Below are 26633 nucleotides of genomic sequence, written 5' to 3'. Positions count from 1 at the left end.
TGATCGCACTTCTTAGCGTATTCCTGGGCTTGTCTCTGCATGTTCGGCCACCAGTATCCTTGGGTGAGTGCCCTGTGCGCCAGCGATCTTCCTCCGGTGTGACTTCCACATACTCCCTCATGCAACTCTTCGAGAAGAGACTCGGACTCTTCTGGATGTACGCAAAGCAGGTACGGTCCAGAGTATGAGCGCCGATAAAGTTTGCGGTCCTCTGATAGCCAAAAACGAGGAGCATTTCTACGTATCTTCTCGGCTTCTAGTCTTTCCTCAGGTAAGATCTCATCTTGGAGGAAATTCCTTAGGGGGTCCATCCAACTGGGGCTCTGTCTTATATGATGGACTTGGGTCGGGTTTCCACTGATGGGACTGGCCCTGACTAGATCTTCGACTAGGATTACTCGTGGCAAATTACGTGCCGAGGACGTGGCAAGAGTGGCCAGCGAGTCTGCATGAGTGTTTACGCTCCTGGAGATGTGCGTTAAACTGAAGGATTCAAAGCTTTCCTGTAGCCGTTTGACTTGTCCCAGATACTCTTGCATCCTAGTATCTCGAGCTTCCAGCTCTCCTATCACTTGTCCGACCACCAATCTGGAGTCCGAGAAGGCTTCTATTACTCTTCCACCCAGCCTTTGAATCATTGCCATTCCTTGAAGTAAGGCTTCGTATTCGTCTTCATTGTTCGTAGCCGAGAATCCGAGTCTTAATGACTTTTCAATGACAGCGCCGTCTGGCGATATTAAAACTATCCCAACTCCTGATCCTTTCTGGTTGGCCGCACCATCCACGTAGACCTTCCAATGCATGGTTTCCCGGCCGAAATCGCACCGACCAGTTTTCCGCACAGGTCTTTCTTCTCGGTCACCGTTTCTATAGAGGGCTCAGCGAACTCTGCTACCAAGTCCGCGAGGACCTGTCCTTTGACGGAGGGTCTGGGCATATATTTAATATCAAAAGCCCCTAGGAGAGCACTCCACATGGCGATCCTTCCTGTGTAGTCAGCACTTCGAAGCACGGCTCGAAGTGGAAGCTGAGTCAGGACGATGACCGTGTGCGCCTGAAAGTAATGAGGAAGCTTCCGGGTTGCATGTACTATCGCCAAAATTGCCTTCTCTAAGGGTAGGTACCGCACCTCGGCTTCATGTAGTGACTTGCTCACATAGTACACCGGTCGCTGCACCCTATTATCATCCCGTATTAATACCAGGCTTACGGCGTGGGGAGCTACGGCGATGTAGGCAAACAGCACCTCGTCTGCCTCCGGACTGGACATGATGGGTGGTCGGGACAGGTAGTCCTTAAGCTGCTGGAAAGCCTGAACGCAATCCTCCGACCATTTAAACTCTTTCCACTTGTTTATCAGGAGGTAAAAAGGCCGACATCGATCCGCCGATCGTGATATGAACCGGCTTAATGCCGCAATCATGTCAGTGAGCTTCTGCACTTCTTTCGGGTTCCGAGGAGTCTGTAGACTGTTAATGGCCTTGATTTGGTCTGGACTTACTTCTATCCCTCTATGGGTGACCATGTACCCTAGGAATTTCCCAGACCCGACCCCGAATGAACATTTGGAGGCATTCAGCCGTAACCGGTGCTTCCTTAAGATGGCGAAGACTGTTCCCAGGTCTTGCACGTGCTCGGACACCCTTTTACTCTTCACAACCATATCGTCTATATACACCTCAATAATCTTGCCCAGTTGCGGCTCGAACATCCGAGTCATCATCCTTTGGTAGGTTGAGCCCGCGTTCTTTAGCCCGAATGGCATCACCTTATAATGATAATTTCCGATGGGCGTCATGAAAGCCGTTTTCTCTTGGTCCTCCAGTGCAAGGGGTATCTGGTGATAGCCCTGGAAGGCGTCCAGGAAGCTCATTCGAGGGTGTCCCACGGTTGCATCGACCAATCGATCAATTTTAGGTAGGGGGAATGGGTCCTTGGGGCATGCCTTGTTCAGGTCTGTGAAGTCCACGCAGACCCTCCACTTCCCCGTCTTTTTCTTCACCACCACTGTGTTCGCCAACCATTCGGGATAAAAGACCTCTTTGATAGCCCCTGCTCTTTTCAACTTGGCCACTTCGTCTCTTACGGCACCAGCGTGCTCCTTTGAAGGGCGTCGGGGTGGTTGCTTCCTCGGAGTGGAGGAGGGGTTGACGTTCAGGTGGTGGCAGATGAGGTTGGGATCAACTCCAGGGGCATCGTAGGCGTCCCAAGCGAATACGTCGACATTTTCTCTGAGAAATCTGACCAGTTCCTCCTTTTCCTGAGAGGGCAATTCAGAGCCAACCTGAAAGAACTTCTCCGGGTCACTGCTGACAGTAACCTTATCTAAACCTTCACACCTTATCTCCTCGGCCAGCCCCTCGTCTTGCTTTGCCGAGGAGGTTGGTTGCTATAAGCTCTTTGGGGCCGAGGTCTCGATCAAGGGCCGATGTAAAATGGCGGCCACCACACACTTCCTGGCCACGGCCTGATCTCCTCGGATCTCTTCCACTCGTCCTCTGGATGGGTATTTCACTTTCTGGTGAAGTGTGGAGGTCACGGCCTCTAGGCTGTGGATCCACGGGTTTGCGACTATTGCGGTGTAGGGTGAATAAGCGTCGACCACGATGAAATTCACCTCCACCACTTCCGCCCCAGTCTGTATGGGCAGTCGGATTTGCCCCTTTGGCGTTACAAGCTTCCCCTCGAAGCTGAGGAGGGGGGAGTCATAAGCTGTCAAGTCTTCTGGCTTCAGATTCAGCCCCTTGTATAGGTCGGGGTACATTATCTCCACTGCACTTCCAGAGTCTACTAATACCCTTTTCACATCGAAACCCCCAATCCGCAAGGTGACCACCAAGGCGTCATCGTGAGGTTGAATTGTTCCTTCCTTATCCTCATCCGAGAATCCCAGTATCAAAGAACTTCCCTTTTTTATCCTTTTGGGTTCCCTTTGTCTGCCCTCGGAGGGAAGGTGGTCCACGGCCAATACCCTGGGGATGGGTGGCCCAGTTCTTCCTGGTGCAGCGAGGATGACATGTATTGTCCCGGTGGGGGGTCTTAAAGACACGTCCCTTCGAGGCTCTTGTGTCGCTTGGCCGGGATGGCCGCTCGATGGGTGCAGCAGGTGACGTAGCCTTCCTTCTTGGACCAATTGATCCAAGTGATTCCACAAATTCCTGCAATCTTCAGTAGTATGCCCGTGGTCCTGATGATATTGGCAATACAAGTTCTGATTACGATTGGCAGGGTTTCCAGCCATCTTTCCCGGCCATCTGAAATAGGGTTCATCCCTTACTTTCTCCAGTACTTGTTGTACCGGCTCTCTGAATACGGCATTCACTGTTTGTGGGGTGCTCTGCCCAGCCTGTCGCTGAAAATCTCTCCTCGGCTGACCAGGATTGTGACGTTCCGTCCTGAAATCATTTGCTTTAGGGGGGACAACCTTCTCCTTCCCCTTCCCTTGCAGCTGATCCTCCTCCACCCTTTTGTACTTGTCGATCCTGTCCATTAGCTGTTGGACGTCAGTAACTGGCTTTCCGGTGAGGGATTTCCTCAAGCCATGCCAGGTAGGGAGGCCGCTTTTAAACGTGCTGATAGCAACGTTATCATGGTTGTCGTCTAAATCGTTATACACTTCCCAATACCTATCCGAGTATGCTTTCAGAGTTTCTCCTTCGTGCATGGACAAGGACAGTAGCGAACTGAGCGGTCGAGGGACTCTGGTGTTTGTAATAAAACGGGAGCAAAAAGCTTGAGTGAGCTGCTTGTAGGAGCCTACTGAGTTTGTCCTCAGGCTGTTGAACCACCTCATTGCCATCGATCCCAAGCTGGATGGGAAGATCTTGCACATTAGGGCTTCGTTTTGCGAATAGATCGCCATTTTCTGGTTGAACTGACTCACGTGTTCTACCGGGTTTGTTCTGCCGGTATAGATGACGAATACCGGTTGGTTGAAGCGTCTTGGCAGCTTAGCCCCTTCGATTTTACTCGTGAAAGGTGACCTTGAGAGCTGATCCAACGCCTTCTTCATGGCATCACTCCCCGAGCCTTTGCTGGATGGGCTCTCATACTTCCGTACTGGGCGTGGTTCCTTTACGTAAGAAAAGGTCTCGCTTGGGGGGGTCCTTGACCTTCGTCTGTAACTCATGTCCTCCGCATTAGAAGACTCGCCTTAGTCAGAGGGAGATCGTCTTCGTTGTACACGTCGTAGCTTCCTTTTCAGGTCATCTATCTCTCGCTGCATGACCTGGTGACTATTTCGCCTCTGAGACACGTGGCTTCCTATCTCTGTGTGACTCTGACTCGTCCGGGTGGTATGCGCACTCCCCTCACGATTCCCCATGCCACCTGGGTTGGTTGGATTATTTTGCCTCAGGGACTCGGCGGGTTGTGTCCGGTGGGAGTTAGCTTGGTGAGGATCCTCCTGGTGTGGATCTAGTTCTTCCATGCTCGACTGTTGCACTAGTTGATGCCCTAGCTCTCCCCACAGACGGCGCCAATTGTGGTTGCACGATTTTCCTGGCCCAACTTCTGTTGATCAGGCCTTGGCCCAAAGCACAACCCACAATAACTACTTGTAGAGAATGGGTTAAAGAGCTTGGCCTCAATGAAACTAGTAAGTCTAATGCATGTAGTGTACTGTTTGCAGAAAGGAAATAAGAGCGCAAAGAAGGATTCCTCAAGTCTGATTTTATTTCTTTTGTTCCTCTTACAATTCCGCCGCCCCTTCTTTGAGGGACTTCACTACATTATATATTTTTCTTCTTTTCATCCCAGCCTTACACCTGTTAATCATCCAGGCATCCACTTGAGCACCTGTCCCATCAGACGCCCTCATCAGGCCCTTTGTGAGTTGCAGAGGCCAAGGCGGTACTGTTCAGGAGTCTTTTCCTCATTAATGCGGCCAAGAGGGTGGTTGGGGCGCAATTAATGTGGTGGTAGCCTTCCGTGAGATATTTTGAATTTAATTCGTTTTATATGTTGGGGAAGGTGAGCTGAAATGGCTGAGCAGAGTTTCTCGTCTGGGCTTCGTGATGTCCGAGGACGAATTCTTCTCGGACGGGTTTCCTTGGAGTTGCTGGGATTGGGTAATGCTGCATACGAGGCTCCTCCTCGGATAGTACGCTCCTCGGACGGGCCTGAGTTTGGAATAGCCCATCATTTTTGGGCCGGCCCCCACACCTACCTTACACATTCATCAAAATGGAAAATTAACATGAATTGTGAGTTGCATTATAAATTTAATTAGTATAATTCATAGTTATGTGAGATGGAGAATACGCATTTATGGTACTCCAAAACTACTCAATAATTACCCCATCAAAACATCATCCTGTATTTAATTCCTTGAGAATAAATTTTCATTTTCTTGTTTTGTTTACTTTTCCAAGATCTCTAATATGCTTTCTCACTGTTGGAAATACTGAATGATTGTATTGTATTTCTCAAGTAATAGAATATACACGAGTGCCTTTATATAGGAGATAGAGTGTGCAGTACAAGTAAGTGTGCTATACAAGTAAACAAGGTGGGCCTAAAGCTCACATACCCTAATACACGTTAACAGTCCCCTCAAACTCAAGGTGGATGTGAGACCAACTTGAGATTGTCAACCAAAGTACGAAGGCGTCCCTTAGGATGTGATTTGGTAAAAATATCTGTAAGTTGATCTTTAGAAGAGACTGAGATCAGTTTGAGAGCACCATGGACAAGATGATAACGGATAAAATGACAATCGATCTTGATGTGTTTGGTCTGTTCATGGAAGACATGATTATGAACAATATGAATGACACTCTAGTTATCACAATAAAAAGGAGTAGCAGAGGATGTGGACACACCTAAGTTTTTGAGAAGCCATCGTAGTCAAAGGAGTTCGGATGTGGTATTAGCAAGGACACGATATTCTGCTTCAGTATTGGAGCAGGCCACATGAGTTTGTTTCTTGCTTCGCCAAGAAATCAGAGAAGAACCAAGAAGAAAACAATAACCAGTGGTGGACCTGCGATTAATGGGATCTTCTGCCCATTCAGCATCAGAAAATGCACGGAGAATAAGAGGAGACTAAGTAGGGTAGAAAAGACCATGGAAGAGAGTGCCTTTTAGGTATCGAAGAATGCGCAGAACAGTAGCATAGTGAGTTGATCGTGGAGCAGATAGATATTGGCTCACCTGGTGAACAGTGTAGGAATTTCTGGACGAGTGACAATGAGATGAACTAGGTTGCCAACCAAGCATCTGTAAAGAGAGGGATTAGATAATGGTTCCCCCCCTAAGGAAGTCAGATGCGCATTAAGCTCAACTGGAATGTTAACAGTCTTGCTATCAGTGAACTCAGCTCGAGACAAGAGTTCAGAGGCATACTTGACTTGAGTAATATAAAGTCTATCTGTAGAATGAGTGATTTCAAAACCCAAGAAGTAGCTGAGATGTCCAAGATCTTTCATCTCAAACTGCTGACTAAGAAAATCCTTGAGTTCTTGAATACCACTGAGGTTATCACCAGTTATGATCATACCATCCACACACAGGAAAAGTAAAATAATGAATAAGGCAGAATCATAATGACTGGTCATGTAACCCAAGCAAGAGATAGTAGAGCTGAATTTGGAAAACCAAGCTCGTGGAGCTTGTTTAAGGCCATAAAGTGCACATCGAAGGTGACAAATCTTGTTTGATTTAATAGAGAGACCAGGAGAAGGTTGCATATAAACTTCTTCGCTTAAATCCCCATTAAGGAATGCATTTTTGACATCCATCTGAAAAATGTCTCATTCATTGGCAGGAGTAACAGCTAAAAGGGCACAAACAGATAAGATACGAGCAACCGGAGCAAAGATCTTTTCATAATCAATCCCATACTCCTGTGTAAAACCTTTTGCAATAAGACGAGTTTTGTAGCGCTCAATGGACCAGTCAGAGAGAGTCTTAATCTTGTAGATCCACTTACAACCAACCACAGATTTCTCAGAAGGGAGAGTCACCAAATCCTAAGTATGGTTTTTAGATAATGCATCAAGTTTCTCTTTCATTGCAATCTGTCATAAAGGGTCAGTGGAAGCCTCACGATAGGTGTGAGGCTCGTATAGTGTAGCAAGGGCAATGTAACAATGATAGTTAAGTAAATGTGCAGGAATGGATCTCACTCGAGTTGAGTGATGAGGTGGAATGTCTTGTGCAAAATCTTCAGGCTAAGCAGGAGTGGGGGACCCAAGCTTAAGGTTGGGTAGCTCGTTTTCTACTTGTTCATCTTCCACTTGTTCATTAAAGGGTGAACTAGGAAATGGATCAAAGATATCTGGTGGTTGGACAGAGAAGTCTATAGGAGAATCAGGAGCAACTACAAGAGGATCAGGAGCAGCTACAGAGGGAATATGTGCCTCATTTGGAAAAAGATCTAAGACAAAGGAGGAAGATAAGGAGGCACGAAAGTGAGAAAGCTCTATAAAGGAGCGATGTTCCTAAAAGACAACATTGCGGGAGATACGAAAACGATGAGAGACAGGATCATAACCACCGATACCCCTTTTGAGTTTCATTGTAGCCAAGAAAACAACAAAGTCTTGACCAAGGCTCAAGTTTGTTATGCTCATGTGGCTGAAGAAGAACGAAACAAGTAGAACTAAAGGAGCGAAGGTGGTGATAGTCTTGAGGTGGCCTAAAAAGGCGCTCATATGGAGTTTGATTTTGGATAAGAGGACTTGGAATGCGATTAATAGCATGAACAGTATGAAGAGCAGTTTCGCCCCAAAAAGGAATAAGAACTTTGGTAGAGAAAAGGAGAGCACGAATAGTGTCAAAAATATGATGAAGTTTTCGTTCGGCTCTACCATTTTACTAAGAGGTACCTGGACAAGTTAGTTGATGAACAGTGTCATAGGAATGTAAAACAGCTTGGAAAGCATATTGAAAATTTTTGATACATTTGGAAAATTGAGTTTCAACCATTTTTACAAAATTAGAATATACTTGCAATAATTCAGAACGATGTTTCATATGAAAAATCCAGTTATACCTGGAATAATCATCAACAAAGATAACAAAATATCGAGATCCACCAATACTAGAGACAGAGGAAGACACTTAGACATCAAAATGAATTAGGTCAAAGATATCAATGGACATTGATTCATTAGTATTGAAAGGCAAAGCTGGTTGTTTTCCTAACTGACATGAAACACAATTAAAATTTTATGTGAACACTGAACCTAACAAACCTCTAGAAGCCAAGTGTTGTACTTGAGAGGAAGATGCGTGACCAAGTCGGGCATGCCAAAGTGCAAGGGAAGGAATAGAAGAAACTACAGCAGCTGCAGCAATAGAAACAGGAGCAACAAGTGAAAGACGAAAGGTTATCCACGGGAAACATATGCCCAACTCTGAGATCGGTCCCAAGCTCTTGTCCCATCCTCGGATCCTGCACAATACACCCAGAATAATAAAAAATAATGCAATAACCCAACTCAGCTAATTGTCCCATAGAAAATAAATTGTAAGAAAGGTCAAGAACATTAAAGACCCCAAGAATCGAGAGGTTGGAGGTTAAAACGGAACCTATATTATGACCAGAAATTGTGGAACCATTTACTGTGCGAATATTAAAAGGGTGTAGCACAGGTTTAAGTTCAGAAAATAAAGACGAGTGAGGTGTCATGTGATTGCAACAAGCAGAATTCATAAGTCAAGAGGAAGGAGACATACTAGATAAAGCTGAAAGAGAAGAGGAATAAGATGCATTACCAACCATATTAATGACATTAGCAATGATATTTTTAAGGTCATCTGTGGACATGGTGAAATTGCGTCCTGAAGACTTAAACTGTGTAGAGACGGGAGCCATTGGTTGGCCACTCTCAGCATTAGCAACAGTAGCAGCATAAATTGAAATAGCTGATTTGTTGCGAAGATAGCAAGTCTCAATATTGTGACCAAAAGGTTTGCAAAGATTACAAAAACGTTTGCTGGATTGTCAGCAACGATTATTGCAACAAGAAGAAGATCTGTCCTTATTCTTTATTTTGAAGCAAAACATGCAAAAATTTACTGTAAAAATGAAATCTATGCAAAAAACTGGGTAAGGAGTACCTGGACTGCAAAAAGTCAACTCTGGCTAAAAGTCAACAGTCAAAGGCGACAGTCAATGGTCAATTAAGGCAGTAAAAAATCAACGGTGATGACGTCAACGGGATGACGTAAGCGCTGATTGGGTGAAATTGCTGACGTGTTGATGACATGTGCAATGATGAGATGGCTTGATGATGTCAGGGGACGGAGTTCTAGCGTGTGTAGGCGCGTGGAAGCGGGTGACAGCGCGTGGAGGCTCGTGAAAAAGATAGGCGGTGCGTGGAAGCGTGTGATTTTACGGCTGAGAATTGAGCAGCGCATGGCAGCATGTGAGTGGTCTGATGAAGATGATTTTTCACAAAAGAGTAGATTGGAGAGAGTACTTTCTGATGGTGCAATCTGTGGTCTGATCGGAGAAGGGGAAGCGGTGGTGGCAACAAGGCAGTGGTCTTTGATGTACTGGAGTCACGGTGGAGGTAGTGGTGCTGCTCACAACGATAGTCACAATAGATGACACCCAAGAAGACAAGATTGCTTAAAAGCGGCACACTAGAGGATTAGAGCAATGACTCTGATACCATGTTAGAAATACTGAATGATGGTATTGTATTTCTCAAGTAATAGAATATACATAAGTGCTTTTACATAGAAGGCAAAGTGTGCAGTACAAGTAAGTGTGCTATACAAGTAAACAAGGTGGGTCTAAAGCCCACATACCCTAATACATGTTAACACTCACAAAAAAAATAAAAAAATAAAAAAGATATAGGGAAGTTAGTTTAATGGACATATAGGGAAATGGACTTAGTTTAATGGATGTAAACTGGCATTTGGTTGCTACAGTATTCCTCTGTTCGCTCAAGTCTTCGTCAACTAAAAACTTTGGTAATTGATCATTATTATCAATGCATAACAATTCTCAACGCTACACTAAATAATCAAGTTGCTGAAAAATAATAGAGAAAGCAAGTTGCTGTAATTTCAAGAGCGAGTAGTTCTTATACATAAGCAGTAGTGTAGGTGTCTAATAATTTCTTCAAGTGATAGCTACCGCAGTGGCACTCAGAGGCAGCCGTTTTGGAAGACATAACCCTCAACTTCTGTAAGTAATTAGTTTATATTTGGATCACATTCTTCGTTTCCATGCATGGCACTGTGGTGAATTTTTTTTTGATGTTTTTATTTTTAAATGTCATCATTTGTTTTCAATAAAAAGTTATTTTTCACCACTGTTTTGTACACACGGATCAGAGTCATCAGACGCTAGTCGTGTTGAGGTTTTCTAAAGACACCATGAATATAAAGTATGCAGGGCGTAGTTAGGATTTTTTACATGGGGGGGCCGATTTTTGACGACGATGATTATAATCGTTGTATGGATATATATTTAGGTTGATATGGACCTTCTTTGTGATAAACTCGTCGGATTTCATCTTGTTTGTTGATATGAAATTCACATATTTGTTTACGTGATCCTGGATCACGATCTATCTCTTCAGATTGAATTCTTGAACATTTGGAGGGTTGTTTATTAGGCATTGAAGTATCAACATTTATTTCTACAGCCACATTTGTTTCTACAGCCATGGGTGTCCTAAATTTTGAATTGCTAACATCTTTTTTCTTTAAGAATGCATCAATTGTTTTTCGTTTGCTCATAATTCTTTTAGTTTTAAGAATATAACTCAAAAATTAACCTGAAAAGAACTTAAAAAATAAAATCTTAATTAGAAATTTTTACTTAATTATATGAATGTTATTCATACTCAAGAAAAAAATAAAATTTCCACTATAATTTAAACAGTCAACCCATCATCATTCCTATTATTCAAATTTTCCTGTATTTTAATTTTTTTTAATTAAGAATAACCCCTCAAACAAAAGCAAAAATTAAACACACAAGTACACAACATAAACCAAACAATTTAACAACACTCACTGTCACATGATATCTAACTAATCAAAAATAGTTAATAAATCAAAAAATAAAAAAAAAATTACCTTAGAAACTTTGTCTTCACAAAGGGCAAACTTTATCTTCCCTTCAAGACTCATCACAAACAACCTCCCCATGCCCATGCCTTCAACCATATATTTCTCTAAAAATCTATGAAAAATTAAAGAGTATGTGAATATTTAAGTGTAGATAGTTGAGAAAAAAAAAAAAAAAACACTAAAAAGAGATGAAGTGGAAACTAAAAACTCACCCTCTGGCTACGCCCCTGCTTTGAATGATTTATTTTAAGAAAGCAAAAAGAAAGAAAATAATGGTCAGTTTTTTTTTTTTGGGATCGTGAGGACTGAGTTTGAGAGGAGGGTTGAGCTGAGTAGTAAAAAGAGTCTAAAGAGATGAAGGTCTAGTGCTTAAATAAGAGAAGAAAACTCACCAGGCAGTCACCAAGTTCCAAATCCTGAAATTTGACAATAAAATATGCTGAGTGATTTGTTTTAGAAAGCAAGAAGAAAGAAAAAATTGGTTAGGATTTTTTTTTTTTTTTTGTTGGACTGGAGGATTGATGCTGAGTTTTGGGGGTTGGTAGGCAGTACCAGTGGGAAGTGTAAGTGTATCACAAAAGACCAAAAAAAAAAAAAAAGAAGTAAAGAGAATAGGGATTCTGTGGGTGGGTTTTTGAGATGGGGAAAGTGAAATTTTGTTGTTTTTGTGTTTGGATTTTGAGTATTTAAATGTAAGTGGGCTAGCTTTTTGTTTTATTTGGAGTATAAGAGGCCTAAAACTAAAGCTGGGGAGAATAGAGGCCTAAAACTAAAGGCTTTTCGCTGGGAGAATAGAGGCCTAAAACTAAAGCTAGGAGAATAGAGTCCTAAAACTAAAGGCTTTTCGCTGGGAGAATAGAGGCCTAAAACTAAAGCTAGGAGAATAGAGTCCTAAAACTAAAGGCTTTTCGCTGGGAGAATAGAGGCCTAAAACTAAAGCTGTGAGAATGGGGGGCCGGATGTCCAACATTGGGGGGGCCAATCAACTTTCTTACATACTCTAATGGATTTTTTTTTGGTGTGTGTGCAGGGGCCACGGCCCTCCCAAGGGACAACGTGGCTCCACCCTGATTAAGTATGTTAGTTAATTAGGAGAGAAAGAAGAAACGCTATTTTTATGGTTCCTTATAAAGAAGTTAAGACCATTAAAATATTCTAATCTCATTTTCACCAATAGTTTTTATTTTTGAAGAACCCCAATCAAAATACTGGAGTGGTGAGCTCTTTCAAAAAATGTATATGACTCATGTATTTTTCTTTCTTTATTTATTTTTTTGTTACAAGTCTCGTAGGTTGTTTATGCAGTGTATGGGCTTACAATTAACAAAAGCAGAAAGTAAATTTTAAGTAGTCTAAAATTCTAATAGTTTTTAAAATATTTTTTATTTATCAACATTTATATCACTGATTTGTAATTTATTTAATTTGTTGATAATGGAGTGAAAATTAAACTACTTATTATTAAGTAATGGTTAAGATTTTCAGTAGTATACAGTAGAGTTATGAAAGAATTTTATGATAGAGTTATCCTATGAATTTTAGGTGAGGATCTCAATCCCATGCCAAAACAATTTTTTGAGAACTATTACTAATCATGGAACTTTTGATGGTAGATACGACTTTAATATTGTCTCTTGAAACACATACACCAACAAAATCAATAATGTATTTCAACATTGTTAGAAATAACGAAAAAGAAAGACATTGATCTAAGTATGTACTCCCTTCCACTCATCTTCAATCGGAAATACATAATGGGAGGAAAAATGTTTTAAAAAGACAAAATATTTTTGTTTAGGACCTAATCCCATCCAATTTACTCTGTTTACGACCGAAGAGAAAATAATATTTATCAAAGTACAAAGAATAACAAATTAAAGTACTCGGAATGGTTAATGTATCATAGAGTTAACAAATCTCCTTTAGCAGAGCATACTCATGTATATATAAATTGTTCATCTAAAAAAGAGTATATATAAATTATCAGAATATTTACAAAGTTGATTGATAATGGAATTCCATTTTGTTTGAAGTTAGTTAAGATAGTGATTACTATCAAAAAAAAAAAAAAAAAAGTTAAGATAGTGATTGGACTCTAACGAATAACGATGCTATTAAAAAGAAAAGAAAATGAGTTATAAAAGGTTACGTTGTTTAGTGATGTGCTTTTTACACACTCACATGAAAGAGCCCCAGATTGTATCATATAGATGAAAAATCTATAAAATTCTTTATGAATTTGTTCATTTGTATTTTTTTTTTTTTTAATTTGTTCATTTGTATACCAAACACATGGGGTGGAATTTATATTTTACATGTATTAAGAAAATCATGAAATTTCTGATGGATTCTTTTTATGTCAAAATTATCTGTTTTTATTTGTTGAGATAGTCAAAGCTATGATTGTAAAGTTTTGATAACTATTTGTTGTGTGTAGCCAATAATAGTAAGTTTATGCAAAATAAAAATAAAATAAAAATTAAAAGAAACAATAACATTGGAAATACAAAGATTTAAGTTATTAGTCTCTAGGCTTTAAACTTATGTCTTCATGGCCGTCATTGCTAAGAAAATAAGAAGATTATAAAAGTGTCACAAAAGTACTCTTACAAGACCCAAGCTTCATTCACACCCAAAAAGCACTCTCTCTCCCTCACCATAAGTAACACACCACATGAATTCCTAATTCTCTAAAGTACTTAGTAAATTAAACCTTAAGGTTACTTAAACTAGCAGTAATGGTAGTATAAGTTGAATTATTCACTTCGTTCACACTACATAGTACGTGTATCAATCCCAATAATCTAGGGTAGCACATGCAAATAGGCCCTAGTACGATAAATCTTGAAACGTCCCAGCATTTTGAAAAAAAAGAAAAAGAAAAAGAAAAAGAAAGAGGAATGGTCAGATATTTTCGAGACACGTGCCCCACCACCCACTTTAATCCTCCACCACTCATTCTCATTATTTTATTCTCTCTTGGCCGACCATCTGATCACTTCTCTTTCATTTTCTTCTTTTTCATTTTGCTCTCAAACACTGTTGTTACTTCCTCACACTCTCCCACCGGTGCCACTCCATACCAACATTTTCACCATCTTTTTTCCGGTAAGATCACCGGAAAATCTTTAGGAACTTCTAAGCGCCTGCACATTTTTTATTTGAGGTAAAAATTTCTAATATTTTTGGTGGGTTTTATATGCTTTTGCTTGAGGTTATTTAGTATAAGTTTTGATAATGATATTCATGTGATTTATGAGCTTTAGAAGTAATATTTATGTGTTAAAATGTATGAGTTTTGTCTTGGTAGATTTATTTGATGAGTGGGTTTATGATTTTTACAATGGTGGTTATCTAAGTGGTGAAGATTTGAGAGTTTTGACTTTTTAATGTAAAATAAATGGTGAATATAATTTTTATTGATTAGTTGGAGCTAGTCAAAGATTTAAATTGTTTGTTTTGGAGGATATTATGATTTTTGGTATCATGAGTCTCTTGTTGATGTAGTGTAAATCTTATGGGAGCTACTTATTAAGTGTTGAAGTTTTGATGTTAGAGATAATATCTTGAATGATTTATGAGAATAAGTTAGAGTCTATGCCTTGTAAATTAATTGGTTGAGCAACTTTGGAAGTAGAAAATATTATTTGTGAGGATAAATACTTGGCTTGCCTAATTAATTGTTTATTTGGCAATCCCTAATTTGTAGCCAAATACAATTTCAAGTTTTATGCTTATTGTGATAGGTTTGCTTGATAATGTTTAGGTTCTAGTTAATCTCCTTTCGAGCTTGGAGAATTAAGCTTTTTGCGGGTTGCTAGGTAATTATCTTTTTAATGAGATTTTTAGAAAATAATCATGTTGCATAAACATTATTTTTGGGTCAAACACATTTTGAAAAATTATATATGGATATATGTTTTCTTAAAAGTGTTGTGTTGTGACCCTATTATATATTATTATATATGAAAAGTGCATCATATCTGGTATTGCATTTGGGGAAATGTATGAATTATTGACATGGAAAAATAAACATCTTTTATTTAATTTTGAATAAGAAAATCATGGATTTTATGGTATATTGGAAAATTTAAAGTTGCTTATCTTGTCTTGTTATTTGGGAAATTGATAGAAAATCTTTTTGACAAGAATGAAATTGAAAACCTTACAAACTTTGTGGAGGTTAGATTATTTAAGGTTTTTCTGAAATTACCTTGATATTAACTATGCATTTGAAAGCAAGGGAGTCAATACCGTACCGGAGGCCGTTTCAGTTTAGCTAAAAAAATGAAATATTTTGATACTGGTTAATACCGGTGTACCGTTTTGGGATTATCGCTAAATATATATATTCTCTTAAAATTTTTATATATTCTCTTAAAAATATAAAATGATTTAAAGTCTGACCAATAATAATAATTCCTTTAAATATTAATAATTATGATTGTAGTATAACTTTTTATTTTAAGAAGAGTTGTAGTTTAATAATAGTACTAAGTAAATGGTGTTCTAGAGAGATGGCTTATTTTGAGAGAGCACTCAAAAACTATACGTATGCTCATGCACTATAACTTTTAATCAATATCAGTTAGTTTAAATTTAAATTTACTTATCAGATAACCCATGTGGACGATCCATTGGGTCAAACTAGCCCAATTTCTAACTCTATTAAAGTAGTTATGACTGTTAGAGATATAAACATATGACTAAGGCCAATCCTACTTTGTGCACAATCCAACTTTTTTACTTGTACTAAAAGTCTATTCACCATATTTCGTGCATGGTTAGTTTAAGATTTAGCCTATTATATATACTTATGTTAGGTTCATTGTAACACATGATTTATACTAGACTCTCATATAATTAAGATTTAGCTACACAACTCTCGTGTTTTTGTATTCTATATTCTATGCTTCTACTTCTATATCTATTTTAGTATATTCAGCAAAGTATCCGAGTTAATATTCAACTTGGTATTAGAGCCAAACTTCTTTTGTGGTCTCTAGCAAATTATTTTTGCAGTTTTTAGTCTTCCACTATTTTGAACCTAATTTGTGTTGATCAAATATAATCTGATGCTAATTTATCTAGACAAACTAATTTCTAAACATTACAATTGTTCATGATTAAAAACCTAAAAATATGGTTCTAAGAGCATTTGCTTTGATTCATGCAAAAATTCATGTTTATTTTAGAATAAGAACTTACTTTTTAAAACAGCATATATTAGATTATCTACTTTACGCTTCATTTCATTAAAATATTAAATTTTCTTGATTTTTTATTTGTTTATCTTTCTTCGCACACAACAATAATTATACACTATTTTCCTTCATATTCAAGATATGTAAAGAAAAAAAAAACTATATGCAAAATGAATAGTGTTAGTGTAAATTTATACAGTTACCATAGCAATAATGCATATTTACACAATTTTGGCTTGATGTGGGTAGTTCTTATAAAAAAATGTGTAAACTTGACACATTTTCCATTATATACCCTCTAATGTGAGTGCTCTGACATCCTAAATCCTCTTGCTTTAATGGCAAGTGGATAAGTACAACACTACTTTATAGGTTGCTAGAGATTCTATTAAACAAAGTGAACTTTGTGTTAGGCTTTTGTTTTACTCACAAAAAAAAAAAAAAAAAAGAGGCAAATAATAAAGTTGCAAACTAGTTTACAAAAATTATGATAAATTGCTAATATGGTGAGTGTTTATTAGGATGTAAAAAGTGATGTCAATGATGGGTTCAACGGAGAATCAATAAGAATTTTCCTTATCAATAATTTGTAAAAAGGTTTGTGTTTATAGTATTACTTGAAGAAAAAAAAAAGCTCTTATTTCAATAAATTGCGTTAGGATTTTTTAAGCGACTTTACTTATCATCATTCAATTAAAATGCCTTTCCATTTTCCTTCTTTTAGCCATTAGGGCTTATGTGTGTACTTAGCATATTAGGAACCTAACCCTATATTAATCAGGAAAAATTAAAAAGTAGCAAATGATTAAGCATTACATTAGTCAGTAGCCTGTACTCCCTAAAGGTAGCTTAGGGTTGTCAATCAAGCAACTATCATTGAAGCAGAACAAATCTTCCTCTTATCAATGCTGTATGTATCTTCCTAATAGCAAGCGGATGTATTCACAGATTTAAACATGGCACCAAAGTCTGCCCCGACTGCACCTGTCAATACAATTCTTTGGGACCCAAACAATTATTTGGATTGGAGTCTTCAAGTGAAAACCAGATTGACAAATCAACAGCTCTGGGACATTGTGGAAGGAACCAATGAACCACCCAAAGCAGAAAATGATGAAATTGCTTTTAAGGCTTGGTCCGAAAAGAATGCCATGGCTTTACAGGTGATCCGGTATTCATGCGGATGGCCTTTTAATTCGGCGATTGGGAAGATTACTTCGGCCAAAAACGCTTGGGATACTTTGGCAGCAATATGTGCACTCTACAAAACCAGTTTCATAGGTATCTCTAGATCTCTCTCCAAAATGTACATACTCAAACATTTTTAACGTAAGACAGTTATATAATATGCCGTATAAAAAGTATATTATAGTATAAGGCTCCCAATGAAAAAAGATCCTTAAATTTTTATTAATAGATCTATCAATATGCCAATGAAAGAATTAATTCAGTACAAAATATTCAATAATAAATAAAAGTAATTATTTTGTCAAAGAAAAACTAAAAAAATAAATTTTTTTTCATTAGATGTTACAATTACTTTTTTTTTTTCTTAGTTTTTTAGTGTAGAACTTATTATTCTCCCACTAGTAAATAAATTTATTCTCAAATTTTATTTTGAGAAATTAAATATATAATTTTGTTAAAATTTTCAATCATAATTTTTTACTATTTGGTTGCTTCACTCATTAGATAATGCTTATTTTAGTTGTATATTGTCTTTGAATAATACTATTGATTCTTTTTAATTCGTATTTTTTTGTCTTAAAAAATAGATTTTAAATGAAAAAAGTCCAAAAGTTAAATAAATCTTTTATTAATATTCAAAATATAAGAATAGACCCCACTTTAAATAGTAGCCTTAAGCCCCACAATGACTTAAGTCGACCCTGCTTTGTAATAAAAATTACTTTCTATGTTACCTACTTAACTTTGAATCAAAAGAACTGGTTTTAATGACTTAATTAATTCTATTGGCATTTTTTTAATTCTCTTAACTTATAGTTATAAGTTTGATGTGTGGACATATAGAATTGTAGACATATTTTTTCTATATTTAAGTTTTCAATTGTTTGTTCATATTTGGTTGCGGATCAAAATACTAAATTAATTATAATTAATAATCAAAGGAATAACTAAATAAGTAATTTTTTATTATTATAAAGTTTCAACCTATGACGTATGCTTCTGATTATTGTGTTTTTTATCATCAGATTAAGACACCAATCAATTTTTGGTGTAGGCGGAGATTGAACTCTAAATCTCTTATTCAACCATAAAAAATCTTACTAGTTGAGTTAACTGAAACCCACTAAATAAGTCAAATTTAATGTTACAACTTACAACAAAATAGTATTGATATTTTAGTACATGTATATCCTCATTAGGATTTAATAAGATAATACACTTTCTTCAAAAAATTTATATTGAATATTATTTTTGCAATATATTTATAAGTTATGCAATGTCCAGAGTCTCGCAGCTCAACTAACAGTCCTGGTAATTCCAATAAAAACATTCACTTCTCTTCCTACCAACTATCGATATAAGTTATGTAATTATGTTTACAAGTTATATCCTATTCTAATTTTGATATTAAAAAATTAAGATATATTTCTTTTAATACATGCATGAGCGTGCATTTATGCATGTTTGTATATTTACGTGTGTTTTAAGTTTCTCTTAAGTGGTGTATCAACACCACATTTAGCCTTCTTTCAAAAATTCTGGCACCCTCTTCCCTCTTATTTTTTTCCTCTTTTTTCTTTGGGATTTTTACCCTTCCATTTCTAATATCTTATTGTCTCCTTCTTTAGCCATTCGGATTTAGGACAAATGTGTGTACTTGGTATATTAGGCTCCTAATCCTAGTATGTTCTCTCTGTTTTTTTTTTTTTCATGAGAAAATATTTTATTGATCTAGGAAAATTTTAAAAGTGGCGCATTACATTAGTTAGTAGTTTGCAAGTAGCTTAGGGAACTCAATCAAGCAACTGTCATTGATAAATTGATACATAACGAATCTTCCTTTTATCAATGCTGTATATATGCTCCTAACAGCAAGCGGATGTATTCACAGCTTTAAACATGGTATCAATGTCTACCCCGACTGCAGCTGGTTTTAAACGTCTTGAGGACATAGACAATTATATGGATTGGAGTATTCAAGTGAAAACCAAATTGACAGATCGACAGCTCTGGGACATTGTGGAAGGAACTGATGAACTTCTCAAAGCAGAAACAGATGAAGCTGCTTCTCAGGCTTGGTCCGAGAAGAATGCCATGGCTTTAGGAGTGATCCGGTATTCATGCGGTGGGCGTTTATGTTGGGCGATTGAGATGATTACTTCGGCCAAAATTGCTTGGCATACTTTGGCTGCAATTTGCAAACTCCCCATTAGTAGTTACAAAGGTATCTCCAGATCTCTTTCTAAAATGCACATGGCCGAACATTTTTAACTTAAGATATATATATATATATATATATATATATGCATATATATATATATTTATATATATCAAGCATGAAAGACCTAGGCCAACCTGCGGTCTAAACCAAGTAAAACAGCTGTAGTTATTACCAACCAAACAATAGAACCTCAATTATATATATATATATATATATATATACCAACCAATTACACCAACTATATTTTCTAGGATACCTACTTAACTCTGAATCAGTAGTACTGGTTTTAATGAATTAATTGATTCTATTGGCATTTTTTTAATCCATTTAATTAACACGTAACTTCATGCATATGCATAAGTACATTTTTAAATATGTAATTAGATGCATTTTATAAGTCATACACGTAAGCTTTATTATGTTCATTATAATATTTATTTTTTAATTCTTAAAAAATCTTGTGAAAATATTATTTAGTAGAAAATGCAAATTGTTCATGCTTGTGAATTTTATTCTTGGAAAAAGTTATTATCTTACTTCCTAACATAATTTTTTCTATTACAATGCAATAAATTACAGTTTAAATTTTTTAATTATATTTTTAGGAATATTTTATTCTTGAGTTATCTTAACTTTTTTTTTTTTTTTTGAGAAACAAACTAACTATTAACACACACACACACTTAATTACACTCTCTTACTAAGCTCAAACATATTACTTAACCCAAAGTACCACTACAAAAGGGCCTAACTCTTGTAGTAGTAGAGTGAGACTTTAAACAATGGAAAAGAGTTACACTCAAGCAATGTGGGACAACATCCACTTTATCTTACTTAATTCATATACAAAACAATATTCTCTCTTTCAAATAATAAGGTTCTTTTAAAAAGAATTTGTTGTCTATTGTCATAAAATAAATTAAACTTTTAAAACTAAAAGTTCAATATGCTATAGAATTATTATAATTAAAAAGGAAATGGTTCTTATTGAAAGTGATGCTACATTTAATATAAAACTAACAAAACTCTCAATTGTTGTAGTTCGTGATAAATACTTGTATTAAAATTAAAAAATTTATTTGACACTTGGTACAAAATTAGACTTTAATTTTAGAATCTAATTGAATTTTTTCTCAGTTTTGGCTATATATTTAGTTAATGATTGAATGAGTAACAAATTAGGTACATGGGGAATGGATTAAGTACAAGAGGCCCATGGGCTCAAAGGCCATAAGAATAAGATAAAAAAGGGGAAGCAATAGGTCCAGCCCGAGGCAGTTACAGAAGAAATGATCCAAGCATTGAAGGGACCTTAGTGGGTAATAAGGTCTGGTTTACTAAAAAACCCCTCTCTCTTTAGGCACATGGCTGAGGTGAATCTTATCCTCAGCTCGTGACCAAGAATATGATCTAACCAAGGGATAACCAAGAAGTACTTGAAAACCATCAGAGAAATACAGCTGATGAATTAGGGAAGGTAGCGCCTAACCTAGCAACCTTCACCTCTACATTAAATCACTACACCTACCAATCAGGAGGCATTTGATACTAAATGACTTGTCAGAATAGTGCCCTCCACCCATCCACCCAATTACTTTTTCATTAGAAGGGAGTATACCTCTAATGGGACACGTATTATCCTCCCCATTGCTCCACCGTACAAATGATAGGAGAGATAAGGTCCCAACATGTATAAATAGAGCCCTTCTACCATCATAAAAGGGGATAAAAATATTAGAGAGAGAAAAAGTGTGAATTGTAAATCCAAACTTGTAATAATTTTCATCTGCTAGGTCCAAAGGGAATATAATAGCATTCACATTAGTTTGTCTAAATTTTTCTATCTATTTTAGCATAAGAACCTACTTTTTCTATTTTACACAATTACTTTTACAAAATACCCACACCAGATTATCTATTATACACTCCATTTTATTTAAATAATTATTTTTTTATTCATTTTTTATCATTATTTTACTGAAGCTCACATGACCACCACAAAGGGGAACCTTCATGGCTAGACCTTCGTTTCCTTCTGCTGCTATTGTCACTGCCTTTTCTTCTTCTTGGCTGCATCTTTTTCTTTTTCTTTTCCTTCTTTGATGATTCACATGGGTTTTTACAAGGGATTGACGACTCATATGATTTTGTATATGAGTTTGATGTGTTTGAGATCTAGATTTAGGATGTGTTTGATGAACTTGATGATTTGTAGAGCATTTTATTGAGATTTAAAAGGAGATGGAGAAGGAAGAGAGTAGAGGAAGAGATTCAAGGGAGAAGAAAGAGAATTTGTTGCAAGTATTGAGAGAAAAAATTATTTAAAAAGTAAAATACAAAGCTAGAGTAACGTTGTAATTAGTGTAGCAAAAATGGAAACCCATAGTGTTTTATATAGATTGATATGGAGAGTTCTTGAAGAAAAATTTGTCAATTTGACACATTTTCTATTATACATCAACTGATGTAAATGCTCTAAGGATCTTTGCTATCAATACAATCTTATTAGTCTTGATTTAATCTCTTGCTTGGTTGTTCCACTATTAATTGCCTTCCCATACTTATAAATTAATTGTAGAGTTAATTTTACTTTTCTTTAGTATTTTGACCAATATATGTCGATTTAATGTAAAAAATTTAAAATAAAATAGTATCAAATTATTTTGTTTGCAATGTATTTATAAATTATGCAATGCCAAGAATTTTGCCACTCAACTAGAACATCTAACTATTTCTAAAGGATTCATCAAAAAAAAAAAAAAAAAAAAAAAAAAACTATTTCTAAAGGAGCTATTCAAGATTCAATTCCTCTCACTTCCAACTATCAATATAAGTTATGCAATATGTTTACAGGTTATAATCTACTCTAATTCCAATATTATAACCTATGCAGATGTTTTTAAAAATCTTGAGGATGTGGACAATTACTTGGATTGGAGTCTTCAAGTGAAAACCAAATTGGCAGATCAACAGCTCTGGGACATTGTGGAAGGAAACGATGAAGCTCCCAAAGCAGAAAGTGATGAAGCAGCTTTTAAGGCTTGGTCCGAAAAGAATGCCATGGCTTTAGGAGTGATCCGATATTCCAGCGAAGGCCCCTTAAAGTGGGCGATTTGGAAGATTACTTCTGCCAAAATTGCTTGGGATACTTTGGCAGCAATATGCACACTCCCCAAAAGTAGTTTCATAGGTATCTCTAGATCTCTCTCTGAAATGCACATGCTCATATATGTATATATATAAAAGTGATTAACTTTATTCTAATCGTTAGCATTTTAACGTTTTCATAAAAAAGAAAAACAACCCAAACACGCATCACTGCTGAGTCTGCTGTTACCAGCAGTCTGCTGTTACCCTTGGCAGTTAACAGTTAGTACACACCAAGGCCAAGGAGATGTCTAAACCAACCAAAACAACTGTTGTTATTAGTTATTTGGTTATTACCAAATAATCAAACAATAAAACCTCAAATATATGTACACACCAATCAGTAGTACGTACTGGTTTTAATGACTTAATTCATTCTATTGGCATTTTTTCTTTTTATTTACTTAACTTATGAGTTATAAATTTAATGTTTGGACATATATAATTGCACGACAATTTTTTCTTCATTTAAGATTTCAATTGTTTGTCCATATTTGATTGAGAATCAAAATATTAAATTAACTATAGCTAATGATCAAAGGAATATTAACTAAATAGGTAAGATTTAATGTTACAATAAAATAGTATTGAAATTGTTGTACATGCATGTCAATACTATTTATAAGTTATGTAATTATGTATCGAATAAAGTTGTTTGCAATATATATAAGTTATGTAATACTAAGAGTTTTGTAGTTCAATTCTCTCCATCCCCAACTATCAATGTAAGTACATATTAATAAGTTATGATCTATTCTAATATCAAAAAATTAAGATATATCTTTTTCTAATTTATATATATATATATATATATATACACATGCACATATGAACGATTGTATATTTTTTCTTTGGCGGTTGTCTTCTCAAGAGACCCAATACGCTCCTCAACTCCATCACCTTAAACTCGCGAAATTAATGTTACTAATTTATTTATAATATTAGGAGATATATATTAAAGCACCAACAAGGTAATCTATCAATTTATTCTCTAATTTATGGAAAAGACAACTTTAGCGAAACATCATATTATCTAAATTCTATGAATAATGAAATGCAATTTATAACATCTTCACAGAACCAGTTTCGTAACATAATATATTTAATTGCTGTTCTTCTACTTTTAGTTCCTGAGGAATATGATTATGTGGCTTGGAGCGTCCGGATGAAAGCCTATTTGAAGGCTTGCGATCTTTGGGACATCGTTGAAGCAGCCACCCAACCTCCGAAACCCGAAGATGATGAAATTGCCTTTAATGCTTGGAGCAAGAAGGATGCCATAGCTTTATATTTGATCAGGGAGTCGTCCTCTGCATTTTATAGCTCTCTGTTTTCTGCTGGAACTGCCCAAAATGCTTGGGATATCTTGGCAAAATTTTACAATTCAGAAGGTAGCTCCCTCTCTTTTAATTTGTTCTTGTACAGAATAGTAGCTATCTCTCTTTTATTTATTTATTTATTTATTTTTTGAGAAGAATCTCTCTTCATCTCTTGAAAATGAACGTGCTCAAACATTCTAAAATAGGCTTAATCCGCAAGACAATGACAAAGTTATATACACAGTGCAAATCCATGAAAGACAAAGATATAATTCACAATATTAAAAATTTTAATTTATTAATAAAATCATTTTTATTTGATTTTGTCAACAATAAAAACTACATCTTCACGTCAAGAATCTTATAACTCAATTAAAATCTCCTGATATTTCTAACAGTGATATTCAAAGTTCACATTCCCCCTCTTTCCAAGCCCCAACTATGGAAATTTTTAAAAAAAAAGTTATATCTTCACTTAATTTGCACTATATGTATTTTGGGTGGCGTTTAGGGTATAACCCTCGTGCAAATATGATTATTCTTTTAGTGCTATTTTTTTTTCTTGTTTTCTATAATTCGCTAGTTGGAGGATTGATCCGTAACTGTTTCTATTGAAATCATCAAGAGGTATGAGTTGAAATCTAGATCAAAAATCTTGTAATTGCTATTAGATACTCTAAATATTTTGTTAAAATCTTTGCAGGGAGAGAGAACAGTGAACTCCGTAAGTATGTATTATTTAAGCAGTATCTTCGTGACGGTAATTGGGCCGCAGCAAATCAGTTCATTACTTCCAATCCGGGGGCAGAGAGTGCAATAATTTCAAATACAAGAAGTACAGCTTTACACATTGCTATCATTGCTGGACATCTGCATATTGTGAAGGAGTTGGTAAACATGTTACCCAGAGACAAATTAAGAATGACGGATAAAGATGGTAATACGGTTCTTGGGTGTTGTGCTCTTGTTGGAAACACCGAGATGGCAAAATGCATAGTTGAGAAGTGTCCAATGCTACTTAGCATTGGAAACGGAAACAAATTTGCCAAACTCATTCCAGTCGTGATGGCTCTTACTTGTAACTCCAATTCAATAGCTACGGCTCGATATCTCTATTCTGTAACTCCTCCAGGAAGTCTAAGTCCTGGAAAGGGCAGTGTAAATGGTGCTACGTTTGTTACTCGATGCATTTATTCAAAAAATTTTGGTAAGAAGTTTAATTAGATTTGACTATACACTCGCTATTATTATTACTATTATTTGACAATAACTGATTATTTCTATGCTTTCAAATATTAGCTATGATTCCCTTTCAATTAGTTCCTTCTGTTTGCAACTCAATAGATATGGCTTTGGATGTGCTGGAAAAATTCCCTACCTTGGTGACTGCTTTAGATATCGAGAAGGAGTCCCCTGTGCTGGCATTAGCTAGCATGTCTTTTCCATATACGAGTGAAAATCAGCTCATATCTTGGAAACGATGGATCTATAACTGTGAGTCTTACTCTCTATTATCTACTGCCTATTAAATTATTTCGCTATTTTGCACACCTTGGATGGATTTATTTTTTTTATTTTTATTTTTTTGAAAAGGATGGATTTAATTTATAATATTAACTGCAGCACTAAACAATATTGCGAAGAGAACAAATTAGGATTTTATGTCATGCATAAAATTAAATAAAAAGAATAAAATATATCATTTAAAACTAAATTAACAAATTCAAATTCAAACTAACATATGTTCACTATATATTAAAAAAGTATAAATAATATAAAAATACAAAAAATAAATGTTCCTAATACAGTTCTATTTATTCTTTTTAAAATATGGAATTTGACATTTTTTAAATTCTGTAAATGATCTATAATTTATTTCACATTAAATTTTGCAGCAATTTTACTTTATCTATATAATATAATATTAATGAGTCTTATTAGAAAATTATCTTTCATTTTCCTTATAATTTTTGTTTTAATAATATTTATGACCGAAAGGTCATATGCTACATAGTTTATTTTTCCATAATCTACTAATTAAATAAATGATATACATTATCTCATTATATTTCCAATATTTACCTAACTAACCAAAAAATAATTTGTGTTGACAAATAAAAATTTAAAATATAATAGCCAAGCCTAAACTAAAATTTGAAATCGCTGATCCTCAACCCGCAATTGCTCAACATTATGTTTTACAACTAGTTTCTAACATGTACAATGCATAGGAAAGTTTAGCAATACATATTTCATTCATAAGTATTAAAATCATAATCTGTACATATTCGATTATATGTATATAAATATATGAAGTTAATTCTACTTACTCTGTTGCATATCAAAGTTCCAAGAAGTCTAAATTTCTATTAACATTATAATTTTGTTAAGTGTAACTTATTTTAATTATTTATCTTTTTTATTTTCATGTTTGACGAAATATTCAATTTTATACAATATGCTTCCATCATATAATTTAAAGTATGTTTTCATTTACCAAAAAAAAAAGGTACG

At 35.9% G+C, this 26633-nt stretch overlaps 1 protein-coding gene across 1 annotated transcript in view; it reads left to right on the top strand.

Annotated features, from left to right (window-relative positions):
* Positions 1-14030: 14030 nt before the first annotated feature.
* LOC126722752 (uncharacterized) overlaps positions 14031-26633 on the top strand; it is a 30124-nt gene continuing 17521 nt past the window's right edge. Inside the window, exons 1-7 of the mRNA XM_050425903.1 lie at positions 14031-14148; positions 17193-17525; positions 19324-19656; positions 22547-22843; positions 23928-24191; positions 24823-25326; positions 25464-25613. Coding sequence (XP_050281860.1) covers positions 17201-17525; positions 19324-19656; positions 22547-22843; positions 23928-24191; positions 24823-25326; positions 25464-25613 — 1873 coding nt within the window. The 5' untranslated portion in view covers positions 14031-14148; positions 17193-17200. The remainder of the gene's footprint in view (positions 14149-17192; positions 17526-19323; positions 19657-22546; positions 22844-23927; positions 24192-24822; positions 25327-25463; positions 25614-26633) is intronic.

The sequence above is a fragment of the Quercus robur genome, chromosome 4, assembly GCF_932294415.1.
Source record: "Quercus robur chromosome 4, dhQueRobu3.1, whole genome shotgun sequence".
NCBI classification, from domain to species: domain Eukaryota; kingdom Viridiplantae; phylum Streptophyta; class Magnoliopsida; order Fagales; family Fagaceae; genus Quercus; species Quercus robur.
Note: the sequence above shows the minus strand (reverse complement) of the source record. Positions and strands in the feature narration are given on the sequence as shown.